General features: G+C 42.4%; 1 protein-coding gene across 5 annotated transcripts in view; it reads right to left on the bottom strand.

Annotated features, from left to right (window-relative positions):
- Positions 1-23,868, bottom strand: part of CTNND2 (catenin delta 2) — a 913,533-nt gene that overhangs the window by 52,383 nt on the left and 837,282 nt on the right. For all 5 annotated transcript variants that reach the window (XM_056520132.1, XM_056520127.1, XM_056520130.1 and 2 more), the window contains one exon: positions 6,774-6,900. In XM_056520132.1, coding sequence (XP_056376107.1) covers positions 6,774-6,900 — 127 coding nt within the window. The remainder of the gene's footprint in view (positions 1-6,773; positions 6,901-23,868) is intronic.

Below are 23,868 nucleotides of genomic sequence, written 5' to 3'. Positions count from 1 at the left end.
GAAGTGGATTTGAAGGGCCTTCATATTATAAATACCCCACAAATGACCCCAATATAAAAACTGCACCCCTCAAGGTATTCAAAATGACCCCCTCAAGGTATTCATTCACCTTTAGGTGTTGCACAGGAATAACAGCAAAATAAAGGAGAAAATTCAAAATCTTCATTTTTTTCACTCACAAGTTCTTGTAGACCCAGCTTTTGAATTTTTACAAGAGGTAAAAGGAGACAAATCCTCTCAAAATTTGTAACCCAATTTCTCTCAAGTAAGGAAATACCTCATATGTGTATGTCAAGTGGTCGGTGGGCGCAGTAGAGGGCTCAGAAGGGAAGGAGCGACAATGGGATTTTGGAGAGTGAGTTTTTCTAAAATGGTTTTGTCACATTTAGGAAGCCCCTATGGTGCCAGAACAGCAGAAAACCCACCACATGGCATACCATTTTGGAAACTACACCCCTTAAGGCACCTAACAAGGGGTCCAGTAAGCCTTAACACCCCATAGGTGTTTGATGACTTTTCGTTAAAGTCGGATGTGTAAACTGTACCCCTTATTACATTACTTGAAAGGTGTAGTTTCCAAAATGGGGTCACATGTGGGGGGGTCCATTGTTCTGGCACTATGGGGGCTTTGTAAACACACATGGCCTTCAATTCCGGACAAATTTTCTCTTCAAAATCCCAATGGTGCTCCTTCTCTTCTGAGCATTGTAGTTTGCCCGCAGAGCACTTTACGTCCACATATGGGGCATGTTCTTACTCAGAAGAAATAAGGTTACAAATTTTGGGGGTCTTTTTTCCTATTTTCCCTTGTGAAAATGAAAAGTTTAGGGTAACACCAGCATTTTAGTGAAAACATTTTTTTATTTTTATTTTCCCATCCAAATTTAATGAAAATTCTTGAAACACCTGTGGGGTGTTAAAGTTCACTATACCCCTTGTTACGTTCCATGAGGGGTGTAGTTTCCAAAGTGGGGTCACATGTGGGTATTTATTTTTTGGCGTTTATTTCAGAACCGCTGTAAAATCAGCCACGCCTGTGCAAATCACCAATTTAGGCCTCAAATCTACATGGTGCGCTCTCACTCCTGAGCCTTGTTGTGCGCCCACAGAGCATTTTATGCCCACATATGGGGTATTTCTGTATTCAGGAGAAATTGTGTTACAAATTTTGGGGGTCTTTTTTTCCTTTTACCTCTTGTGAAAATAAAATGTAATGGGCAACACCAGCATGTTATTGTAAAAAATTTTTTTTTTTTACACTAACAGGCTGGTGGAGACCCCAACTTTTCCTTTTCATAAGGGGTAAAAGGAGAAAAAGCCCCCCAAAATTTGTAGTGCAATCTCTCCCGAGTATGGAAATACCCCATATGTGGCACTAAACTGTTTCCTTGAAATACGACAGGGCTCCGAAGTGAGAGAGCGCCATGCGCATTTGTGGATTGAATTAGGGATTACATAGGGGTATTCTACGCCAGTGATTCCCAAACAGGGTGCCTCCAGCTGTTGCTAAACTCCCAGCATGCCTGGACAGTCAGTGGAGGCTGGAGGCTCCGTTTTGGAAACACTGCTGTACAATACGTTTTTCATTTCTATTGGGGGGGCAGTGTAAGGGGGTGTATATGTAGTGTTTTCCCTTTATTATGTGTTAGTGTAGTGTAGTGTTTTTAGGGTACATTCGCACTGGCGGAGGTTTACAGTGAGTTTACCGCTACGAGTTTGCGCTGTGGCGAAAAATTTGCCGCAGCTCATACTTGAATCAGGAAACTTACTGTAAAGCTGCTCGTGTGAATGGACCCTGTACATTCACATGGGGCGGCAAACCTCCAGCTGTTTCAAAACTACAACTCCCAGCATGTACTGACAGACCGTGCATGCTGGGAGTTGCACTTTTGCAACAGCTGGAGGCAAACTGGTTGGAAAACCTTCAGTTAGGTTCTGTTACCTAACTAAGTATTTTCCAACCAGTGTGCCTCCAGCTGTTGCAAAACTACAACTCCCAACATGTACTGATCGCCGAAGTGCATGCTGGGAGAGGTAGTTATGCAACAGCTGGAGGTACGCAACTACAACTACCAGCATGGCGAGACAGCTGTTTGCTGTTTGGGCATGCTGGGATTTGTAGTTTTCCAACATCTGGAGAGCCACAGTTTGAAGATCACTGTGCAGTGGCCTCTTCCAGGTAAAAATTTGTATTAATGTATATAAAGAAGCCAAGGAAAGATGGAAAAATCTCCAAAAGGCATCACATTACAGATTAGACATTCTTATAATATGTCAACAAAAGTTAGATTTTATTTCCATCATTTACACTTTCAAAATAACAGAAAACAAAAAAAGTGGTGTCTGCAAAAGTTTGGGCACCCTGCAGAATTTATAGCATGCACTGCCCCCTTTGCAAAGCTGAGACCTGCCAGTGTCATGGATTGTTCTCAATCATCATCTGAGAAGACCAGATTATGTCAATCTCAAAGGTTTTGAATGCCCAGACTCATCTGACCTTGCCCCAACAATCAGCACCAAGGGTTCTTCTAAGCAGTTGTCTAGAAATCTGAAACTGAAAGTAGTTGATGCTCACAAAACTGGAGAGGTCTATAAGAAGATAACAAAACGTTTTCAGATGTCAATATCCTCTGTTCGGAATGTAATTAAGAAATGGCAGTCATCAGGAACAGTGGAAGTTAAAGCAAGATCAGGAAGACCAAGAAAAATATCAGACAGAACAGCTCGCAGGATTGTGAGAAAAACAATTCAAAACTCACGTTTGACTGCACAATCCCTCCAAAAAGATCTGGCAGACACTGGAGTTGTGGTACACTATTCCACTATAAAGAGATACTTGTACAAATATGGTCTTCATGGAAGAGTCATCAGAAGAAAACCTCTTCTACGTCCTCACCACAAAAATCAGTGTTTGAACTTTGCAAATGAACATATAGACAAGCCTGATGCATTTTGAAAAGTTCTGTGGACCGATGAGGTTAAAATTTAACTTTTTGGCCGTAATGAGCTAAGGTACGTTTGGAGAAGAAGGGGAACAGAATTTAATGAAAAGAACCTCTGTCCAACTGCTAAGCATGGGGGTGGATCAATCATGCTTTGGGGTTGTATTGCAGGGAGTGGCACATGGAACATCTCACAAGTAGAAGAATAAACGGATTCAATAAAATTTCAGCAAATTTTGGATGGTAACTTGATGCCATCTGTGAAAAAGCTGAAGTTAAAGAGAGGATGGCTTCTACAAATGGATAATGATACTAAACACACCTCGAAATCCACAGGGGTTACATCAAGAGGTGTAAACTGAAGGTTTTGTCATGGCCTTCACAATCTCCTGACCTCAACATAATTGAAAATCTATGGATAGACCTTAAAAGAGCAGTGCGTGACAGACAGCCCAGAAATCTCAAAGAACTGGAAGACTTTTGTAAGGAAGAATGGGCAAAGATACCTCAAACAAGAATTGAAAGACTCTTGGTTGGCTACAAAAAGCGTTTACAAGCTGTGATACTTGCCAAAGGGGGCAGTATAAGATATTAACTCTGCAGGGTGCCCAAACTTTTGCAGACGCCATTTTTTGGTTTTCTGTTATTTAGAAAATGTAAATGATGGAAATTAAATCTAACTTTTGTTGACATATTATAAGAATGTCTAATCTGTAATTTGATGCCTTTGGAGATTTTTCCATCTTTCCTTGGCTTCTTTGTGCACATTAATACAAATTTTTACTTGGGGTGCCCAAACTTTTGATCCCCACTGTAATTGTGTAAGAATTTTTACAGACTACGTAAATAACCCATATGTGGCACTAAAATTTTTACTTAAAAAAAAAGAAACATCCATAGTAATACAGCTTCATGCCCATTTTGGATGGGTAACGTACCGAGACGTTTTTTTTTATTTTTTTTGGTGGCTTAACTATTGTTTATGTGCCTGTGGGTGCTCTGCTATCTTCCTTCCCAACGTAAACTCCGGCCTCAACGCAGCGACCACCATCATCACAAAAGGCGGGCTCAAAATTAAACAAAAAAGCCTCCAGAGTACTTATATTCATGGTGCGGCACAGTATGTTTTAAATATTTTTTCATTTATGAGGAGGGTGGATGGGTTGTTGTGGGATAGTTGGAGTGCAGCTATTTAGTGCCAGGCAGGCCAGTCAGGGTGTCACCCGATGCGGTACGCCCCCCTCCCCGTCACTCTCTGGCATATGCTACTGGTAATAAAGGGTAGATAAAGAACTTCAGCTATTAACATAAGGGAAAACTTTTCTGCTTTAAAAAATGGTTTTGTAAGCTGGTTTCCCGGGTTTTGCTTACGTGTAATTTATTTATCAAGGTCGTGCAACTATTTGATAAGTAGGTCGCATATAAGCAAAAGTAAGTTAAAAAAAATTGTCATATAAAAGCCATACATTTGAAAAGAATGATAAATCTCCTTCATAGTTTTTGTGAAAAGAGAGTGGCCTTCATGAGAAGCCAGAAAGGTCCTGTCAGATGCAGCCATATCTGTGAAACGACTGTACGGTAACTATACAATGCTCCAATGATTACACCTATTTCCTCTTTTTCCTATTACTTTGAGTTAGAGGTATCACATATCACATGTATCTGGTAGCATAATAATTCTTATTTGATTAAGAACATTTTAAAATGTGGATGAAATTATATCAATTAGTATGTATGGTGTACAGTTCTTTTCATAATCTTCAGTTTGAGATTGTTGGTTGTAGAATCCACAGGACTCTCCCTTCTTTTGCAGAGAATGGGGCTTGCTCTATACAGACATATGATGCATATGGCATAGTCTTATCTTTCACCATCTAATTGACATAATAAAAATATATCCACAAGGAATCAAAAGTATTCCTCCAAATCTATGAAGATAAAAAAAAAAAAAGATAAATATAGTATTGTACCTAAAAATATGCTACCAGATATTTCCTCCAAATTTAGTACCACAGAACTTAAAAATGTACTACCAGATTTGTGTCATTAGTTAGCAGGGGCTGACAGTTCATTTAAGTCACCTCCATTTAATATATCCAGATATCAAATATTGGTCCATTTTTTATATAATTTGTAATATTCTCTCTTACCATTGTAACTGATGTGTACTGAGACATAGTTATCAAATTGTACTAATTGTGGTTATATACTCTTGTAGGGTTATTAATCATAACCATTAAATCTGCATGTTTTAGAATACCTTTGTATTATTTTTAGTGATGAACATCAGGGGCCATATTCGAATTCGCAATATTTTGCAAATTTATGGATGAATATTTGTCCTATATTCGCGAAATTCCCATATTCACTATATTCGCTCTCTCTTTTTTTTTAATCCGAAAATTCGGAATGAATTGTGCATGCACAATTATATCTTTCATCTAAAAGAAGGGAGGGATCAGTGTTCTCTGCCTGGAAGTGCCGTTATTCGTGAATATTTGCATATTTCCGAATACTTCCATTTTCGCATATTCAAAAAAAAAAAAAAAAACGAAAATTCGTTTTATAGGTTTTCCAATTCCAATATTCCATTTTATAGGTTTTCCAATTACCATCAAGAAAGGAGTTGCTTTTATACAAGGCAACAGCTATCCAATGTTGTCTGCAGCTCTTAGCAGCAAATAAGACTGACAGATTTCCTCAAAGGGGTACTCCCCCCATTAACATCTTATGCCCTATCCAAAGGATAGTAGATAAGATGTCCGATTGCAGGGGGTGGCCGCTGGGACCCACTGCAAACTCTGACGCGGCACCCCAGTCATCTGATGCATGGAGCACACTCTGCTCCTTGCCAGATGACAGGCAAACAAAGCTGTCACGCCCCTTCAATTCATGTCTATTCCAGGAGGCATGACGGCTATGTACTTCCATAGGCATAAATGTAGGGGGCATGGGGTGACATCATGAACACATAGGCTCCAAGAACTCTGTAATGCTGGCTGGAGATCACGGGGGGGAGTCACAATCAGACATCTTATCCCCTATCCTTTAGGGATAAAATGTCTAGGGGCGGAGTCCCCCTTTAAATACTAGTTACTGCTATAAAAACCTATGTGCAAAAACAAAGTAACAATTAATTTTCAAGGGTATAATTGATATCATATTAAGGCATTTACAAATTAAAACAAACACATTTAAGGTAGGGTAACATGTAGCACATTCGCAGAGTATTTTACCCTGCTGGAAATTTAGTAGGCAGCGGAAAATATTGCAGATTCTGCTATGAGCAGACACACAGAGACACCCTGCCTCAGCCCTGTGTGCGCAATAAGGTTTGGAGGTAGGTCCAGCCCGCCAACATGACTGTGACACAAGGTTTGAAGACAGGCCTATGCATAACAGTAACATCAGCATGCTGGACCCTCCTCCAAACCTTATTGAACACACAGTGCTGCGCCAGGGTAGTCCTGTGTGTCTGCTCATAGCAGAATCTGCAACGTATTTTCTGCAGTCCACATTCCAGTACCATGTGGATGTGCTATGTGTGACCCTACCCTTAGGGTGCGTTCGCACATTATTTGTTCTTGCAGGTTTTCCACTGCGTTTTTCAAAGTGGGCGGGCTCTTCTCGGCTGTCTGTAGCAGATTTTCCGCCGCAGTCCCTACTGACTTCAATGGGGCTTGCGGTGGATTTTCTGCAGCGTAAATTCCTCCGTAGAAAATCTGCTGCGGACAGCCGAGAAGAGCCCACCCCCTTTCAAATACGCAGCGGAAAACCCGTAAAAACAAATAGCGTGTGAATGCACCCTGAAACACATTTTAAAAAACTTACCGGATCTGTTATTAGGAGACATGTGAACTGGAGATATGGAGGGAGTTCTTGATGAAGAATAAGGTCGTTGCCTGTCTCTTTCAATTGTCGATGATGATGCTACAAAGTGGTACTGAGACCACCCATCCTGTAGACAACAAAAATAAAAAATAGTCAGTTTTTTCTTTCTAAATTGTTTAATTGGCAATTTAACTTCAATAAAACTTGACTACATTTGCTGGGTTTTACTATGAGCACAACACCAGCAACTGCATGTAACATCAGTTGTGGTGCCCAGCAGCCTGTACTCTGCAATGATCTCCCAATGAGGCGACATGGAGAAGAAGAAAAAAGAAAATGGAAGCACTCTATGATGCTATGCAGGAAAGCTGGATACTTCTTGGTGACGTGCTGGTATAATAAAGTATGTATTTTATTTCACAATTATTTTCAAATTATTTTCTTTTCTGATTCAGAATTTTTAATACAGTCCACAAGCACAGCTCTGAGAAGTATCCAGGTGTCCTGCGGAGCATCATAGAGTGCTTCCATCTTCTTTGTTCTTCTTCTCTGTTTCCACACATTGGGGGATCATGGCAGGGTACAGGCTGCTGGGCGCTGCAACTAATATTACATGAAGTGACTTGTATTGGGCTGATAGCAAAACCCAACAAGGTGAGCAAACTAACTCTATATGACAGTGGCCCTGATTTATCAAACTGTGTAAGAGAAAAAGTGGAGAGATTTTCCCACAGCAACCAATCACAAGCTCAGCTTTCACTTTACCAGAGCTCTTTAGCTGAGCTGTGATTGGTTGCTGTGGAAAAATCTCTCCACTTTTTCTCTCACACAGTTTGATAAATATGGGCCTTTGTGTATACATATCATCACATTTTTTCTTTCATATGCTGCATTATTTGATGTGATTTCTAACATATTTGTAAATAAATTCAGTTTCCAAAAATGACTCTCTACCATATAAAATAGGCCCTAAAGTCTGGGTTACTAGGTGGCTTGCTTCCCTGCTCACAAAATTCTGTCTCTAGCAGGAGACCAAGATGGAACACAGGGCGTGGGAACAAAGCCTTTAGCATTATGTAATGAAGAGATCATAGACTGAATGCATGCACCCTGAACCTGGAAGTGTTCTCCAGTTCTTAAAGGGAAAATGTAAAATAAAATCTTTTGCCCATGTAGTTCTAGGCAGAAAAAAAAGGCAAGTGTCCACTGTTTAGAGGATACTAATTTATGAACGTTTTTGCTATTGACACTGCTAAGTTCTTTGAGTTCCTAACAAAAGAACAAAACTTGGGACAAGACAGGATTACACTACGCTCTCACCCTCTGGAGCCTTGGCAGATAGGAAAAAATGGAACAGTTATGACCTTCTTGTGATGCCTTCAGTAGACACTGGGGATAGAGTAAGAAGATCTGCTATTGACTGGAACTGGGGGAAGAGTAAGAAGATCTGTCTGACAGCTTCTGGTTATCTTCATTATCTGATTCAGCTGCTTATTGCTAATTCTTGGATGATGCTTTTTAGGCTTCTATTTGATGTAATCCTCCCACTGCTGTCCCTCATTAGGGTGAAGGGTGCAGTATAACAATTTGCAGTTAAAAGATTATATATTTATTTAAAATTACTAATATTGCCACGGTTTCCAGTGTAATTGAGTGGGAACCAGTGCGTATTGATTAGGGAGTAACAATGTAGTCCTCCACTCCACTATATAGGGTCACACTGTACAATTAACCACAGGCTGCAGTCCTGAGGCTATGTAATTTACACTGTGGCAACAAAGTACTTTAAAATGCAAACAGTCACAGTCTCCTGACACCCCGTTCAGTAAAAAAAATGTGGTGAAGTAGGAACTATAAACTCTATGCTGCATTTAAAGCGCAACTGTCATGACATTTTGGTGCAATAACATGCACACAGCCTTTGTACTGTGTGCAGGTGGTGGGTATAGCAATGTTTTTACCTGAAATTTGGCGGCTTTCATGAATGTAAAAAAGGCTTTTATTTAAAGCCACTGATGGTCGGATAGGCACGGCGCGAGGTACGCGATGCCCCGCCGCCGCCACGCCCACCCTCTCGCCTACCCTGTATGTCCGCGCTGGGACCTCTGTGTGATTGACACACCCTTCAGCTAATCTAACCTGCGCACTGCTGTGTGTCATCCAGCAAGCGCTCGCTCCCGCCGCCGTCTTCCTCCTCAGTGCGCCTGCGCAGTGCTAGGTGCAGAGAGCGCGCTTCCTCTCTGTACCTAGTATCGAGAACTAACCTGAATGCGCGCTGCTCTGCGCAGGCGCACACAGAGGTCCCAGCGTGGACATACGGGGTAGGCGTGGTGGTGGGCGTGGCTGTGGCGGGACATCGCGTACCTCGCGCCACGCCTATCCGACCGTCAGTGGCTTTAAATAAAAGCCTTTTTTACAGTCATGAAAGCCGCCAAATTTCAGGTAAAACATTGCTATACCCACCACCTGCACACAGTACAAAGGCTGTGTGCAGATTATTGCACCAAAATGTCATGACAGTTGCACTTTAAGCAAGGGTCTAGCAGGTTTGCAGTCTGTATGATGCTGATAGAATGTATGATGCAGCCTGTATGATGCAGCAAAGATTCCTGGCAAACACAGTGTAGTCATGTTATATCACAGCACTGTCACCTCAGATTAAAGCTCTTTTACCCCATATTGTTATATTATGGGTCAGGTACACGTGAATGCTGCAGGCTCAGGAGATGAGCCTGTTCCATACACAATGGGTGCCGATAGTTATCTACAGCTGATAAATGCCATTGATGTCTAGCACTGATGAACATTTAATGTTGGCCATTTAATTATACAGATGCTGCGGCATCTATATAGTCTGTCATTGTTGGTTTAGAGTTTTGACTGGCACCAATTGGCCATCATGATAGCTCGAGGCCTTCTCTTAGCCTCCATGGCTGCTGTCACAGGTTTGCTAATACGATCAGCCTTTGGCACTAAAAGAATGCCGATCAAATAGATCAATGCAAAACGTGTATTGTAATGAGAAAAAGAAATCAAATGAATGGGGGGGGGGGGTTTAAAAAAGTTGGAGAAATAGTTTACAGAAATATAAAATAACTTCAAATGATCATGATGATGATTTTTTTAAATAAAAAAAGTCCATAAAAATGTACATATTTGGTATCGCTGCATGTGGAGTTGTACCTGTACAATGATCTGCATAGAAGGGAAAAAATACCAAACACCAAATGCAAATTTTTAGGTCACATCACATACCAGAATGAATAAAAATGGTACCAAAAAAAGTATAGATCACCGCGCAAAAAAAGAGCTCCACAGGTAGAAAGAAAAATTAAAAACCTGTTATAAAATATGGTGACTAGTTCGATTCGCCTTGCTTAAACTTTCACACAATGTTTGATTCTTGTCAAACTAGTTTGTCGCAAACTGGCAATGAAATAACCCCCAAACAGGTTTATAATACTGCCTAAGAGCTCTAAAGTCCTGTGAAAACACTGATCGGAATGTATTCAAGTAGTTTTAACCCCTTAAAGGGGTACGCCATTGGAAAATATTTTTTTCAACTGGTGCCAGAAAGTTCAACATATTTGTAAGTTACTTCCATTTAAAAATCTTAACTTTTTAAGGACTCAGGGCATACCTGTATGCCCTGAGCCCGGTCCCGATGTTTAAAACGGGGTCACGCAGTGACCCCCACATCACACCGGGACCCTGGGCTAATAGCACCCTTCAGACGTGGCGATCAAAGTTGACCGCCGCGTCTGAAAGTGAAAGTAAATGCTTCCCGGCAGCTCAGTCGGGCTGATCGGGACATCGCGATAAAATCGCGATGTCCCGATTAGCTAGGACGCGAGCAGAGACCCCCTTACCTTGCTCCGTCACGTCCGATCTGGGTTTGATTGCTCCAAGCCTGAGCTACAGGCTTGAGCAATCGAGCCCCTATCTCGCTGATCCATGCAAAGCTATGGCTTTGCAGGGGTCAGGGTAAAAGATCAGTGTGTGCAGTGCTATAGGTCCCTATGGGAGCTATAGCACTGCAAAAAATGAAGTGAAAAAAAAGTTAACAAAGGTCCTTTAACCCCTTCCCTAATAAAAGTTTGAATCACCCCTTTTTCCCATAAAAAAAAAACCTGTGTTAATAAAAATAAATATATGTGGTATCGCCGCGCGCGCAAATGTCCGCACTATAAAAATATATTGTTAATTAAACCACACGGTCAATGGCGTACGCGGAAAAAAATTCCATAGTCCAAAATAGCGTATTTTTGGTCACTTTTTATATAATAAAAAAATGAATAAAAAGCAATCAAAAAGTCCGATCAATGCAAAAATGGTACCGATAAAAACTTCAGAACACGGCGCAAAAAATGAGCTGTCATACCGGCCCGTACACGGAAAAATTAAAAAGTTATAGGGGTCAGAAAATGACAATTTTGAACATATACATTTTCCTGCATGTAGTTATGATTTTTTTCAGAAATCGACAAATTCAAACCTATATAAGTAGAGTATCATTATAATCGTATGGACCTACAGAACAAAGATAAGGTGTCATTTTTACCGAACAATGCACTGCGTAGAAATGGAAGCCCCCAAAAGTTACAAAATGACATTTTTTCTTAAATTATGTCGCACAACAAATTTATTTTCCGTTGCGCAGTGGATTTTTTGGTAAAATGACTAATGTCACTGCAAAGTAGAATTGGTGGCGCAAAAAATAAGCCATCATATGGAATTTTATGTGCAAAATTTAAAGCGTTTTTAGAAGGTGATGAGGAAAAAATAAAAATGCTAAAATGGAAAAACGCTGAGTCCTTAAGGGGTTAATCCTTCCAGTACTTATCAGCTTCTATATGCTCCACAGGAAGTTCTTTTCTTTTTGAATTTCCTTTCTGTCTGACCACAGTGCTCTCTGCTGACACCTCTGTCCATTTTAGGAACTGTCCAGAGCAGGATAGGTTTGCTATGGGGATTTTCTCCTAATCTCGACAGTTCATAAAATGGACAGAGGTGTCTGCAGAGAGCGCTATGGTCAAACAGAAAGGAATTTCAAAAAGAAAATAAGTACCTGTGGAGAAAATAGCACATAGTAAGTACTGGGAGGATTAAGATTTTTTTTATAGAAATAATTTACAAATATGTTTAACTTTCTGGCACCAGTTGATTAAAAAAAAAAATGATTTCCAGTGGAGTACCCCTTTAAGGACCAATTTTCGTTGTTGCCCTTTAGTTTTTTCCTCTTTGCGCTTTAATAGCTATAACTTTTTTTGTCCAATTGTACTTTGTAATGTCTTCATTGATTTTTCCATAACATATGCTCCAAAACAGGAAGGAAAAATATTTGTGAGGTGAAATTGAAAAAAAAAGCAATTTGTAAAATTTGGGGTGGTTTCATTTTTATGCCATTCACTGTGTGATGAATCTACCATGTAATCTTGATACTTTAGGTCATCACAATTAAAATAATACCAGATTTGTATAGTTTGCATCATATTTTAGTAATTTTAGTTAGTTTCTAGAAAAAAAAATTTAAACTGCCATTTTCTAACCCCTATTATTTTTCCGTAAGCCAGGCTGTTTGGAGGGTATTTTTTGTGCCATAATCTGTTGTTTGAATCGGTACCATATTGTTATTGATCTGACTTTTTGATCGCTTTTTACAACACTTTTTATGGGGTATGATGTGATAAAAAAAAAAAAAACAATTCTGGGGTTTGGATTTTTTTTTTTTACGTTTATGCGATTCACCATAAGGGATAAATAATGTTTAATATTTAATAGTTTGGGCAATTACATACGCGGTGATACCAAATATGTTAATATTTATAGTTTTTTCATATTTTTTATATGGAAAATGAGAAAAGGAGGCGGGGGTGATTTTACTTTTAATATGGAAGGGGGTTAATGGGTTGTTTTTCAAACTTTTATTTAAAGGGGTACTCCGCCCCCAGACATCTTATCCCCTATCCAAAGGATAGGGGATAAGATGTCAGATTGCCGTGGTCCCGCTGCTGGGGAGCCCCGGGATACGCGCTGTGGCACCGCGCTATCATTACAGCACAGAGCGAGTTCGCTCTGTGCCTAATGATGGGCGATACAGGGGACGGAGCAGCGTGATGTCATGGCTCCACCCCTCATGACATCACGGCCCGTCCCCTTAATGCAAGTCTATGGCAGGCCCCTATGTATATTAATGCCCCCTCACATGGCCCATATACATATTAATGCCCCCTCACATGGCCCCTATATATATTAATGCCCCCTAACATGGCCCCTATATATATTAATGCCCCCTAACATGGCCCCTATATATATTTATGCCCCCCTTACATGTCCTCCATATATATTAATGCCTTTAACAAAAACAAAAACACCACTCACCTCTGCCTCGTTCCCCCACAGCTCCTGTTCTCTCCTCTTCTCTCGGCTTCCTGTGCTGACAGCCTACGCAGAGCCGTTGCCACACATGAGGCCCGGGCTGGAGTGACAGGACGGAGCTGCCAGCTCCTTCCTGTTACGTCAGCTGCCGCAGCCAATTGCAGGCTGAGCACTGTGTGCATCTTAAAGGTGCATTCAGTGTTAAAATCTGCGGTCGTTCAGGGATTCGGGACAGGTTTCCCGGATCCGCGGGTGCAACCCCCCTCCCTTGCTGGCCCAGTCGCAGGGGGTATGATGGGGCCCGCAGGTGAAAGGTCTGGTTATGCACATGCAGGGACCATGCCAGCACCGGTTCCAGCATGTTGCAGCCCTAGGGCCCCGGGCTCCCCTGGGTGCCCGGGCCCCTGACTGGGGTACTGGCTGTACCCCCCTAATGGCGGCCCTGGTTGTGGGTCACTCACAGCACCTGGCTGTGTGCTCCTTGCAAGGACCCCTTGCCTCTCTCTGACAGCTACCTTGCTGTCTTCTGGGGAGAGTGCAGACTATTTTGTTTTCTTTGCTTATATACAGACTTCCCACACTTCTGCTGGCCTCATTAATTAGGTACCTGATGAGCATCTCTGCTAGTTCACCTAGGATAAAGGACTGGGAAAAACACCCTTTCATTGCCCTCAATCCTGCCTCAATGCCACATACACCATACACCCACCCCCCGCTTGGACTACCAGGAAGGAGCACTTGACTGCAAAAGACAGTGCACAACTGCCTTTCCTTTTACTTGACCAACTTCATCCAACAGGTTTTAAGGCACTTGGCTTAGTTCTTACTTCAGCCAATTCTATATGCACCACTTCAATGGCGCACCCTTCTTTCATTGGCACTTTCACCAGCCATCGAGCACAAGACTTTTGGTTGTCTTTGCCAAATCCCTTGTAGGAGGCTCCATTCATGTCACGCCGTTCTAATGCCAGATTCTTTATCTTGGTCTGCGCAGTGCTCTGGACACTAGGTGCGAACAAGGTGCGGACAAGGCAGATTATCCAGGCCTTTGTCTTCTTCTGTCAACGGTATGGCCACCGCCCAAACTTTGCTGGTGGCCAACCAAGCCTGTATCACCCATTTGCAGGATTTCTAAGACATTCTCTACAATTTCAGGAGGCTTCCCTATAAAAGGGGTACTCTGGTGGAAAACCTTTTTTTTATATAAATCAACTGGTGCCAGAAAGTTAAACAGATTTGTAAATTACTTCTATTAAAAAATCTTTATCTTTTCAGTACTTATTAGCTGGTGAAAAATACAGAGAAAATTATTTTCTTTTTGGAACAGTGCTCTCTGTTGACATCACAAGCACAGTGCTCTCTGCTGACATCTCTGTTCATTTTAAGAACTCCCGATAGCAAACATATCCTACTCTGGACAGTTCCTAAAATGGACAGAGATGTCATCAGAGAGCACCGTGCTCGTGATGTCAGCAGAGAGCACTGTGTTCCAAAAAGAAAATAATTTTCTCCGTAGTATTCAGCAGCTAATAAGTAATGGAAGGATTAAGACTTTTTAATAGAAGTAATTTACAAATCTGTTTATCTTTCTGGCACCAGTTGATTTAACCCCATAAGGACGCAGCCCTTTTTCACCTTAAGGACTGAGCCCTTTTTCGCAATTCTGACCACCGTCACTTTACACATTAATAACTCTAAAATGCTTTTACGGAATATTCCTTGTATCATTTTTTGGTGAAAAATCCCCAAATTTCATGAAAACTTTGAAAATTTAGCTTTTTTCTAACTTTGTAGCTCTCTGCTTGTAAGGAAAATGGATATTCCAAATAAATTTAATTTTTATTCACAAATACAATAGGTCTACTTTATGTTGGCATCATAAATGTTACGCCGAGCACTCCGGGTCCCTGCTCCTCCCCGGAGCGCTTGCGGCGTTCTCCTCTCTGCAGCGCCCCGGTCAGACCCGCTGACCGGGAGCACTGCACTGACACTGCCGGCGGGGATGCGATTCGCATAGCGGGACTCGCCCGCTCGCGGATCGCATCCCAATCTGCTCACCTGTCCCGGTCCCTGGCTGTCACGTCCTGGCGCGCACGGCTCCGCTCTCTAGGGCGCGCGCGCGCCAGCTCTCTGAGATTTAACCCCTTAAGGACGCAGGACGTAAATGTACGTCCTGGTGAGGTGGTACTTAACGCACCAGGACGTACATTTACGTCCTAAGCATAACCGCGGGCATCGGAGCGATGCCCGTGTCATGCGCGGCTGATCCCGGCTGCTGATCGCAGCCAGGGACCCGCCGGCAATGGCCGACGCCCGCGATCTCGCGGGCGTCCGCCATTAACCCCTCAGGTGCCGGGATCAATACAGATCCCGGCATCTGCGGGAGTTCGCGATTTAAATGAACGATCGGATCGCCCGCAGCGCTGCTGCGGGGATCCGATCATTCATAACGCCGCACGGAGGTCCCCTCTCCTTCCTCCGTGCGGCTCCCGGCGTCTCCTGCTCTGGTCTGAGATCGAGCAGACCAGAGCAGGAGATGACCGATAATACTGATCTGTTCTATGTCCTATACATAGAACAGATCAGTATTAGCAATCATGGTATTGCTATGAATAGTCCCCTGTGGGGACTATTCAAGTGTAAAAAAAAAATGTAAAAAAATGTAAAAGTAAAAGTAAAAAAAAAGTGAAAAATCCCCTCCCCCAATAAAAAAGTAAAACGTCCGTTTTTTCCTATTTTACCCCCAAAAAGCGTAAAAAACATTTTTTATAGACATATTTGGTATCGCCGCGTGCGTAAATGTCCGAACTATTTAAATAAAATGTTAATGATCCCGTACGGTGAACGGCGTGAACGAAAAAAAATTTAAAAAGTCCAAAATTCCTACTTTTTTAATACATTTTATTTAAAAAAATTATAAAAAGTGTATTAAAAGTTTTTTATATGCAAATGTGGTATCAAAAAAAAGTACAGATCATGGCGCAAAAAATGAGCCCTCATACCGCCACTTATACGGAAAAATAAAAAAGTTAGAGGTCATCAAAATAAAGGGATTATAAATGTACTAATTTGGTTAAAAAGTTTGTGATTTTTTTTAAGCGCAACAATAATATAAAAGTATATAATAATGGGTATCATTTTAATCGTATTGACCCTAAGAATAAAGAACACACGTAATTTTTACCATAAATTGTACGGCGTGAAAACAAAACCTTCCAAAATTAGCAAAATTGCGTTTTTCGTTTTAATTTCCCCACAAAAATAGTGTTTTTTGGTTGCGCCATACATTTTATGATATAATGAGTGATGTCATTACAAAGGACAACTGGTCACGCAAAAAATAAGCCCTCATACTAGTCTGTGGATGAAAATATAAAAGTTATGATTTTTAGAAGGCGAGGAGGAAAAAATGAAAACGTAAAAATTAAATTGTCTGAGTCCTTAATGCCAAAATGGGCTGAGTCCTTAAGGGGTTAAAGGGCCAGTGCACCACTGATTGGTGCCTGGCCCAATCAGTGTAATTAGCTCCCACCTGCTCCACGCCTTTATACCTCACTTCCCCTTCCCAGCATTGCCGGATCTTGTTGTCTTGTGCCAGAGAAAGCGTTTTGTGTATGTCCCAAGCCTGTGTTCCAGACCTTCTGCTGATGCCCCTGACTACGACCCTTGCTGCCTGCCCTGACCTTCTGCTACGTCCGACCTTGCTCTTGCCTTGTCCTTCTGTACCGCGCCTGTCTCAGCAGTCAGAGAGGTTGAGCCGTTACCGGTGGATGCGACCTGGTTGCTACCGCATGCTGAGAGTTGTAATTTGGAAACATCTGGAGAGCTACTGTTTGGGCACCACTGTAACAGTGGTCTCCAAACTGTCACCCTCCAGATGTTGCAAAACTACAACTCCCAGCATGCCCAGACAGCCTTTGGCTGTCTGGGCATGCTGGGAGTTGCAGTTTGGCACCCACTAAGAAGGGCAGCAGTAAATATGGCTTATAGCAGTAAATATGGATACGCCCTGCATCCCGAGTCCTTAAGGACCGAGGGCGTATCCATACGCTCGTGGGAATTCCGGCCCCCACCGCTAGCCGGTTGGGGACCGGAGCCGGATGCCTGCTGAAATCGTTCAGCAGGCATCCCGGCATATCGCCCAGGGGGGTCATTATGCCCCCCCATGTCGGCGATCGCCGCAGATCGCTGGACAATTCAGTCCAGCGATCTGCGGCGATTCCGGGTCAATCGGGTCTCCAGTGACCCGATGACCCGGAATTACTGGCTGTTCGGGGCCGTCTCTGACGGCCCCGAACAGCCAGAGCCTTACCGGATTACCGGCCGACCAATCAGGGCGCCTGCTGCGGGTGTCACTCCCGCACCCGCTCCGCCCCTCTTCTGGAGGACGTGAGCGGGTGCGGGACGTGCACCCCGGGTGCTGGGGACCCCGATCCCCGGCGCCCCTGTTGGGATCGGGGCCCCAGGAGCAGCTGCGGCGGCGGGACTGACCTGCAGCGTCTGGATCGTTGGAGGTGAGTGACAGCCTCCTGCTGTTGCTTAGCAACAGCTCCCAGCATGCAAAAAAGGGCATGCTGGGAGCTGTAGTTATGCAACAGCAGGAGGCAGACCACCACAACTCCCAGCATTCCCTTATGGGCATGCTGGGACTTATGGTTTTGCAACAGCTGGAGGCACATTCTTTCTATGGAAAAGTGTACCTTCAGCTGTTGTATAACTACAACTCCCAGCTTGCACAAACAGCTAAAGTGCATGCTGGGAGTTGTAGTGGTGCATCTGCTGGTTGCATAACTACAACTCCCAGCATGCCCGTTGGCTGTCGGTGACTGCTGAGAGTTGTAGTTTTGCAACAGCTGAAGGCACACTGGTTGTGAAACTCAGTTTTTTTTACCTAACTCAGTGTTTCACGACCGGTGTGCCTCCAGCTGTTGCAAACTACAACTCTCAGCAGTCACCGTACACCATGCACCGTACATGCTGGGAGTTGTAGTTTTGCAACAGCTGGAGGCACACTGGTTGTGAAACACTGAGTTAGGTCACAAACTCAGTGATACATAACCAGTGTGCCTACAGTTGTTGCATAACTACAACTCTCAGCAGTCACCGACAGCCAATGGGCATGCTGGGAGTTGTAGTTATGCAACAGCTGGATGTCCCCCCCAATGTGAACGTACAGGGTACACTCACATGGGCGGAGGATTACAGTAAGTATCTGGCTGCAAATTTGAGCTGCCGCAAACTTTCTGCTGCAGCTCAAATTGCCAGCGAGAAACTACTGTGAACCCCCGCCCGTGCGACTGTACCCTAAAAACACTACACTACACTAACACAAAAAATAAAATAAAAAGTAAAAAACACTACATATACACATACCCCTACATAGCCCCCCTCCCCTCCCCAATAAAAATGAAAAACGTCTGGTACGCCACTGTTTCCAGAACGGAGCCTCCAGCTGTTGCAAAACAACTCCCAGTATTGTCGGACAGCCGTCCAGGCATGCTGGGAGTTTTGCAACAGCTGGAGGCACCCTGTTTGGGAATCACTGGCGTAGAATACCCCTATGTCCACCCCTATGCAATCCCTAATTTAGGCCTCAAATGCGCATGGCGCTCTCACTTTGGAGCCCTGTTGTATTTCAAGGCAACAATTTAGGGTCACATATGGGGTATCGCCGTACTCGGGAGAAATTGTGTTACAAATTTTGGGGGGTATTTTCTGCTTTTACCCTTTTTAAAAATGTAAAATTTTTGGGAAAACAAGCATTTTAGGTTAAAAATTTTTTTTTTTTTTACATATGCAAAAGTCGTGAAACACCTGTGGGGTATAAAGGTTCACTTAACCCCTTGTTACGTTCCCCGAGGGGTCTAGTTTCCAAAATGATATGCCATGTGGTTTTTTTTTTGCTGTCCTGGCACCATAGGGGCTTCCTAAATGCGGCATGCCCCCAGAGAAAAATTTGCGTTCAAAAAGCCAAATGTGACTCCTTCTCTTCCGAGACCTGTAGTGCGCCAGCAGAGCACTTCTCACCCCCATATGGGGTGTTTTCTGAATCGGGAGAAATTGGGCTTCAAATTTTTAGGGGTATTTTCTGCTATTACCCTTTTTAAAAATAAAATTTTTTGGGGAAAACAAGCATTTTAGGTAAAATTTTTTTTTTTTTTTTTTTTACATTTGCAAAAGTCGTGAAACACCTGTGGGGTATTAAGGTTCACTTTATCCCATGTTACATTCCCCGAGGGGTCTAGTTTCCAAAATGGTATGCCATGTGTTTTTTTTTTTGCTGTTCTGGCACCATAGGGGCTTCCTAAAGGTAACATGCCCCCAAAAACCATTTCAGAAAAACGTACTTTCCAAAATCCCCTTGTCGCTCCTTCCCTTCTGAGCCCTCTACTGCGCCCGCCGAACACTTTACATAGACATATGAGGTATGTGCTTACTCGAGAGAAATTGGGCTACAAATACAAGCAAAATTTTTGTCCTTTTACCCCTTATAAAAATTCAAAAATTGGGTCTACAAGAACATGTGAGTGTAAAAAATGAAGATTGTGAATTTTCTCCTTCATTTTGCTGCTATTCGTGTGAAACACCTAAAGGGTTAAAACACTGACTGAATGTCATTTTGAATACTTTGGGGGGTGTAGTTTTTATAATGGGGTCATTTATGGGGTATTTCTAATATGAAGACCCTTCAAATCCACTTCAAACCTGAACTGGTCCCTGAAAAATACTGAATTTGAACATTTTGTGAAAAATCGGAAAATTGCTGCTGACCGTTGAAGCCCTCTGGTGTCTTCCAAAAGTAAAAACACGTCAATTTAATGATGCAAACATAAAGTAGACATATTGTATATGTGAACCAAAAAAAAAATGTATTCGGAATATCCATTTTCCTTACAAGCAGAGAGCTTCAAAGTTAGAAAAATGCAAAATTTTCCAATTTTTCATCAAATTTACGGATTTTTCACCAAGAAAGGATGCAAGTATCGACAAAAATTTACCACTATGTTAAAGTAGAATATGTCACGAAAAAACTATCTCGGAATCAGAATGATAACTAAAAGCATTCCAGAGTTATTAATGTTTAAAGTGACAGTGGTCAGATGTGCAAAAAACGCTCCGGTCCTTAAGGCCAAAATGGGCTCCGTCCTGAAGGGGTTAAAATACTCACAGATATATAAGTAAGGATGGAGGGTAGTGGATGGCAACCAAGCTCCGTTTCGCACAGATATGCTTCCTGCGGCCAAATTGCAGAGCCGCAAACTCCCTTTGGTGGAGCTCCATATCTTTCTGCAGATGAAACTCCACTTCTTGCTCTTTCTTCAAGTCTGCAAGCTTTTGTTCTTTCTCCTCCATCAGGTTTTAAACCTCTTTTTTTTTGCGCCAATTTTGCAGAAACCATCTGTAAGGTTTCTTCAAGATTCTGGATCTGCCCCCTTTTCTCACCAATACCAACCTGTTTTTTCCGAGATCTCTTACTTACAGCGGTCTCATCACTCTCGCTGCTGGACCTTGAGACATTCTCTTGTCCTCTAACAGTTACCTGTCCTTGGCCTGTCTCTTCCTTCGAGTAAACTCGATCCGCCTCTTCTCCTCCTTTAGAAGTTGTATTCTCCTTTGAAAGGGTCATTGCCCCTTGGGCCTCAGCGTAGTTCCCGGACAGTCTCTCACTGTCTCTCTGCTCACTCGCAGACTTCTCTTTTACTTCACCTCAGTCTCTCCGCTGCCCAGCAGAGACGTCTAGGGCTCCGGGGTCTGCAACAACATCTGGTTCAGCAGTTCAACCTTCCTGGTCACAATCCTTTTTGATCGCTTTTTATTAATATTTTTATGGTATATGAAGTGACCAAAAATGCACAATTTTGGACTTTGTTATTATTGTACACCATCAACTGTGGGGTTTAGCTAACCTAATATTTTAGTAGTTCGGACATTTACGCACGCGTAATGGGAAGGGGTTAATGAACTTTAATTACATTTTATTTCTTTTTTTACAATTTTTTTTGTCCCCATAGGGGACTAAAACATGCAATCTTCTGATTGCATACACTGACCAGTGCTATGCCCTTGCAAAGCACTGATCAGTGTAACCGGCGATCTGCTGCTCTACCCGTCATCCGGTAAGCTGATCGGGACATCGCGATTTTGTCTAGATAGTCCCGATCCGCTCCGCTGAGCTGCCGGGATTCTTTTACTTTGGTTTTTGACGCCACGATCAACTTAGATCACAGCATCTAACGGGTTAATGCCAGGCATAGGCCCGATCGGCCGTGCCCGTGGGTCCTGACTGGGTTTAACCCGATCTCCACTGGTGAGAAGGTTTAAACCCGTTATACCAGACCAGGGCGTACAGGTATGCCCTGAGTCCTTAAGGATCGGGGATACATGGCGTATGCATATGCCCTGCGTCCACAAGAGGTTAACTGGCGGAATGTTCCTGCACCTGCTCTGTTTCTGTTTCTGTTTCTCACTTGAGGCTTCTGTAGAAAGAAGCAGGAGGTCCCTAAGATCAGCCCACAGATCAAGGCAGTGCTCAGTTTACTGTGAAAGTTTATAGATAAGGGTTAGTGCTCTTATAGATAAGGGTTAGCCTGCTGTGAAGTTTTTTTTTTTTTTTGCTTCTGCAGGATTGCTCTGCTCCCTCACTGGCAGCTGCACACTACATGACATTAAAGCTGTGTAAAGGGCATGTCTTTGAAGCTATTTTTAGGACTATCTCTTATTGGCCTGGGAGCTTATTGACACAGAAACCAGAAAATCATTGTATAACCTTGGGTTATCATGCGATAGTTGCAAGAAATGCTTGTCAACCTGAGGTAGTTTCTGCTACCTTTGGGTGCCAATACGCCATGAATATCTCATCCCTCATGTTATTTAGCACATTTCCTGGTTCGCGTGACCTGCAAGCTGCAGCCATCCTAAAATCCGGGGAGAATCCGAGTTCATGGGGCTCGGCTTGCTCCTCTCTAGTGTTGATACATTTTGTACATGTACGACACAGCTGCCTGGGCTTTATAGACATTTGCTGAGCTTGCTTCATAGCTTTTAGCAACCAACACTAACTGTAAGTCTGGGTTCACACTACAAAATTTCCATGTAGAGTTTTCAGGAAAGCCTAATTTAAACTATAAAACTTTAAAATAACTAAAAGAAGACCATAGAGATGTAAACTAGGATAATGTTCTCAAAAATAAAAGTACACAAGTTAAATGGGACACTTTGTAAAGCATTCTAAATAGGTCCTGGGAACAATATATATCTTATGTGAATAAATATATTAGAAACTGGAGAAAACCAATGTGGCTAAATAAAACTGTTAGGTGACATTATAAATGATAAAAAGAAAATGCCAAAACTACCATCCACAATATAGTTATTTTCAGCTTAAAATTGCTTTTAGCTTGAATTGTAGAAGTAGTGTTGAGAGAATCGAACTTGTAACACCAGTTTCAGGATATGTTTGCTTCGGCACAAAGGTGAACATTGGCCATTTTGCTTTGGCCAAACCTGGTAAATGGCACTGGCACCATGTGAGATTATGGGAAGGAACACCAAGTCAGCATAATGTCATATCCCTTCCCCATATATATTAACCTTATATCCCATTTCCATGATTTGAAAGCCAGAAATAAAAATAAAAGGGGAGTGGCTTCATGTGAGGTGTGTGGCTTGCAAGACGGATCATCGCACAATAAAGGACTAAAATAGAAAGAGGATTTGCTTGTGGGAGGGTTGTGGCTTGCAAAGGCTGGACTGACACATTCACTGAGAGATATAGAGCAGAGCTTGTGGACTAAGGTGGGGCTGAGCTGAAGAGACTGTGGTTGAAGGGCCTGTGATGTGCATTTTAGGCTTGTGGGAGAGGCGTGATTTTTGGCAGGGGTGTGGCTTGCAAGCTGGATTGAAACACTAACCCAGAGATGCAGAGCGGGGCTTGTGAAGTAAGGTAAAGAAAGTCCCATAGACTTACATGAGACTTCAGACAAAAAAACCCCACCCTCAAGTTAAGTGGTGTGATATAAGTAAACAATTCTATAATTTTTATTTCACTTTACCAGAGCTCGTTAAGATATGAAAGCTGATTTGTGATTTCTTGTTAAGGACAAAATCTCTTCAGTTTTTCTCTCACACATTTTGATAAATCAGGGCTCGAGTTTTATATTTGTGGTCGGGTTACTTTATGTGAATAGTAATATGACAACCAACCTATAGAACCATGCCTGATGTGTTCCAGGCCGGCCGATTAGGGTAACCTATGATAAGACCATAAACAACACTTAAGAAGCTAGTTTTACAATTTATTAAAGTCTTAAAAACCTTATAGCAACATAATATTCAATATACCAGTTGCATAAATCAAATAAATAATACAATTCTCCAATGATGAACACCTGTATATCCCTACGAGTTTCCCCGTGTATGCAATAATATACCACGGTTCATCAGGGGATTTCCATATACAGAGAATAGATAATACTAAAAGATCAGGGATAACGCCAGCAACATGACAATGTATGGAGCTAAGTATAGATGAAAAACATAAATTTAGTAGAATATGCAGACATTAACAGTAGCTAGACAGACATAGCATAACAAGAAGCAGGTGGTGTGTCCCTAAATTAGGGCCTTGGAGTTTGGCTTGTAGTATAATCTGACTGTGAATCCTTTCGATACTATGTAGGACTATTGGATGATATTGTCCTCATATGAATCACTTACT

Source organism: Hyla sarda, chromosome 5 (genome assembly GCF_029499605.1).
Source record: "Hyla sarda isolate aHylSar1 chromosome 5, aHylSar1.hap1, whole genome shotgun sequence".
Taxonomy (NCBI): domain Eukaryota; kingdom Metazoa; phylum Chordata; class Amphibia; order Anura; family Hylidae; genus Hyla; species Hyla sarda.
Note: the sequence above shows the minus strand (reverse complement) of the source record. Positions and strands in the feature narration are given on the sequence as shown.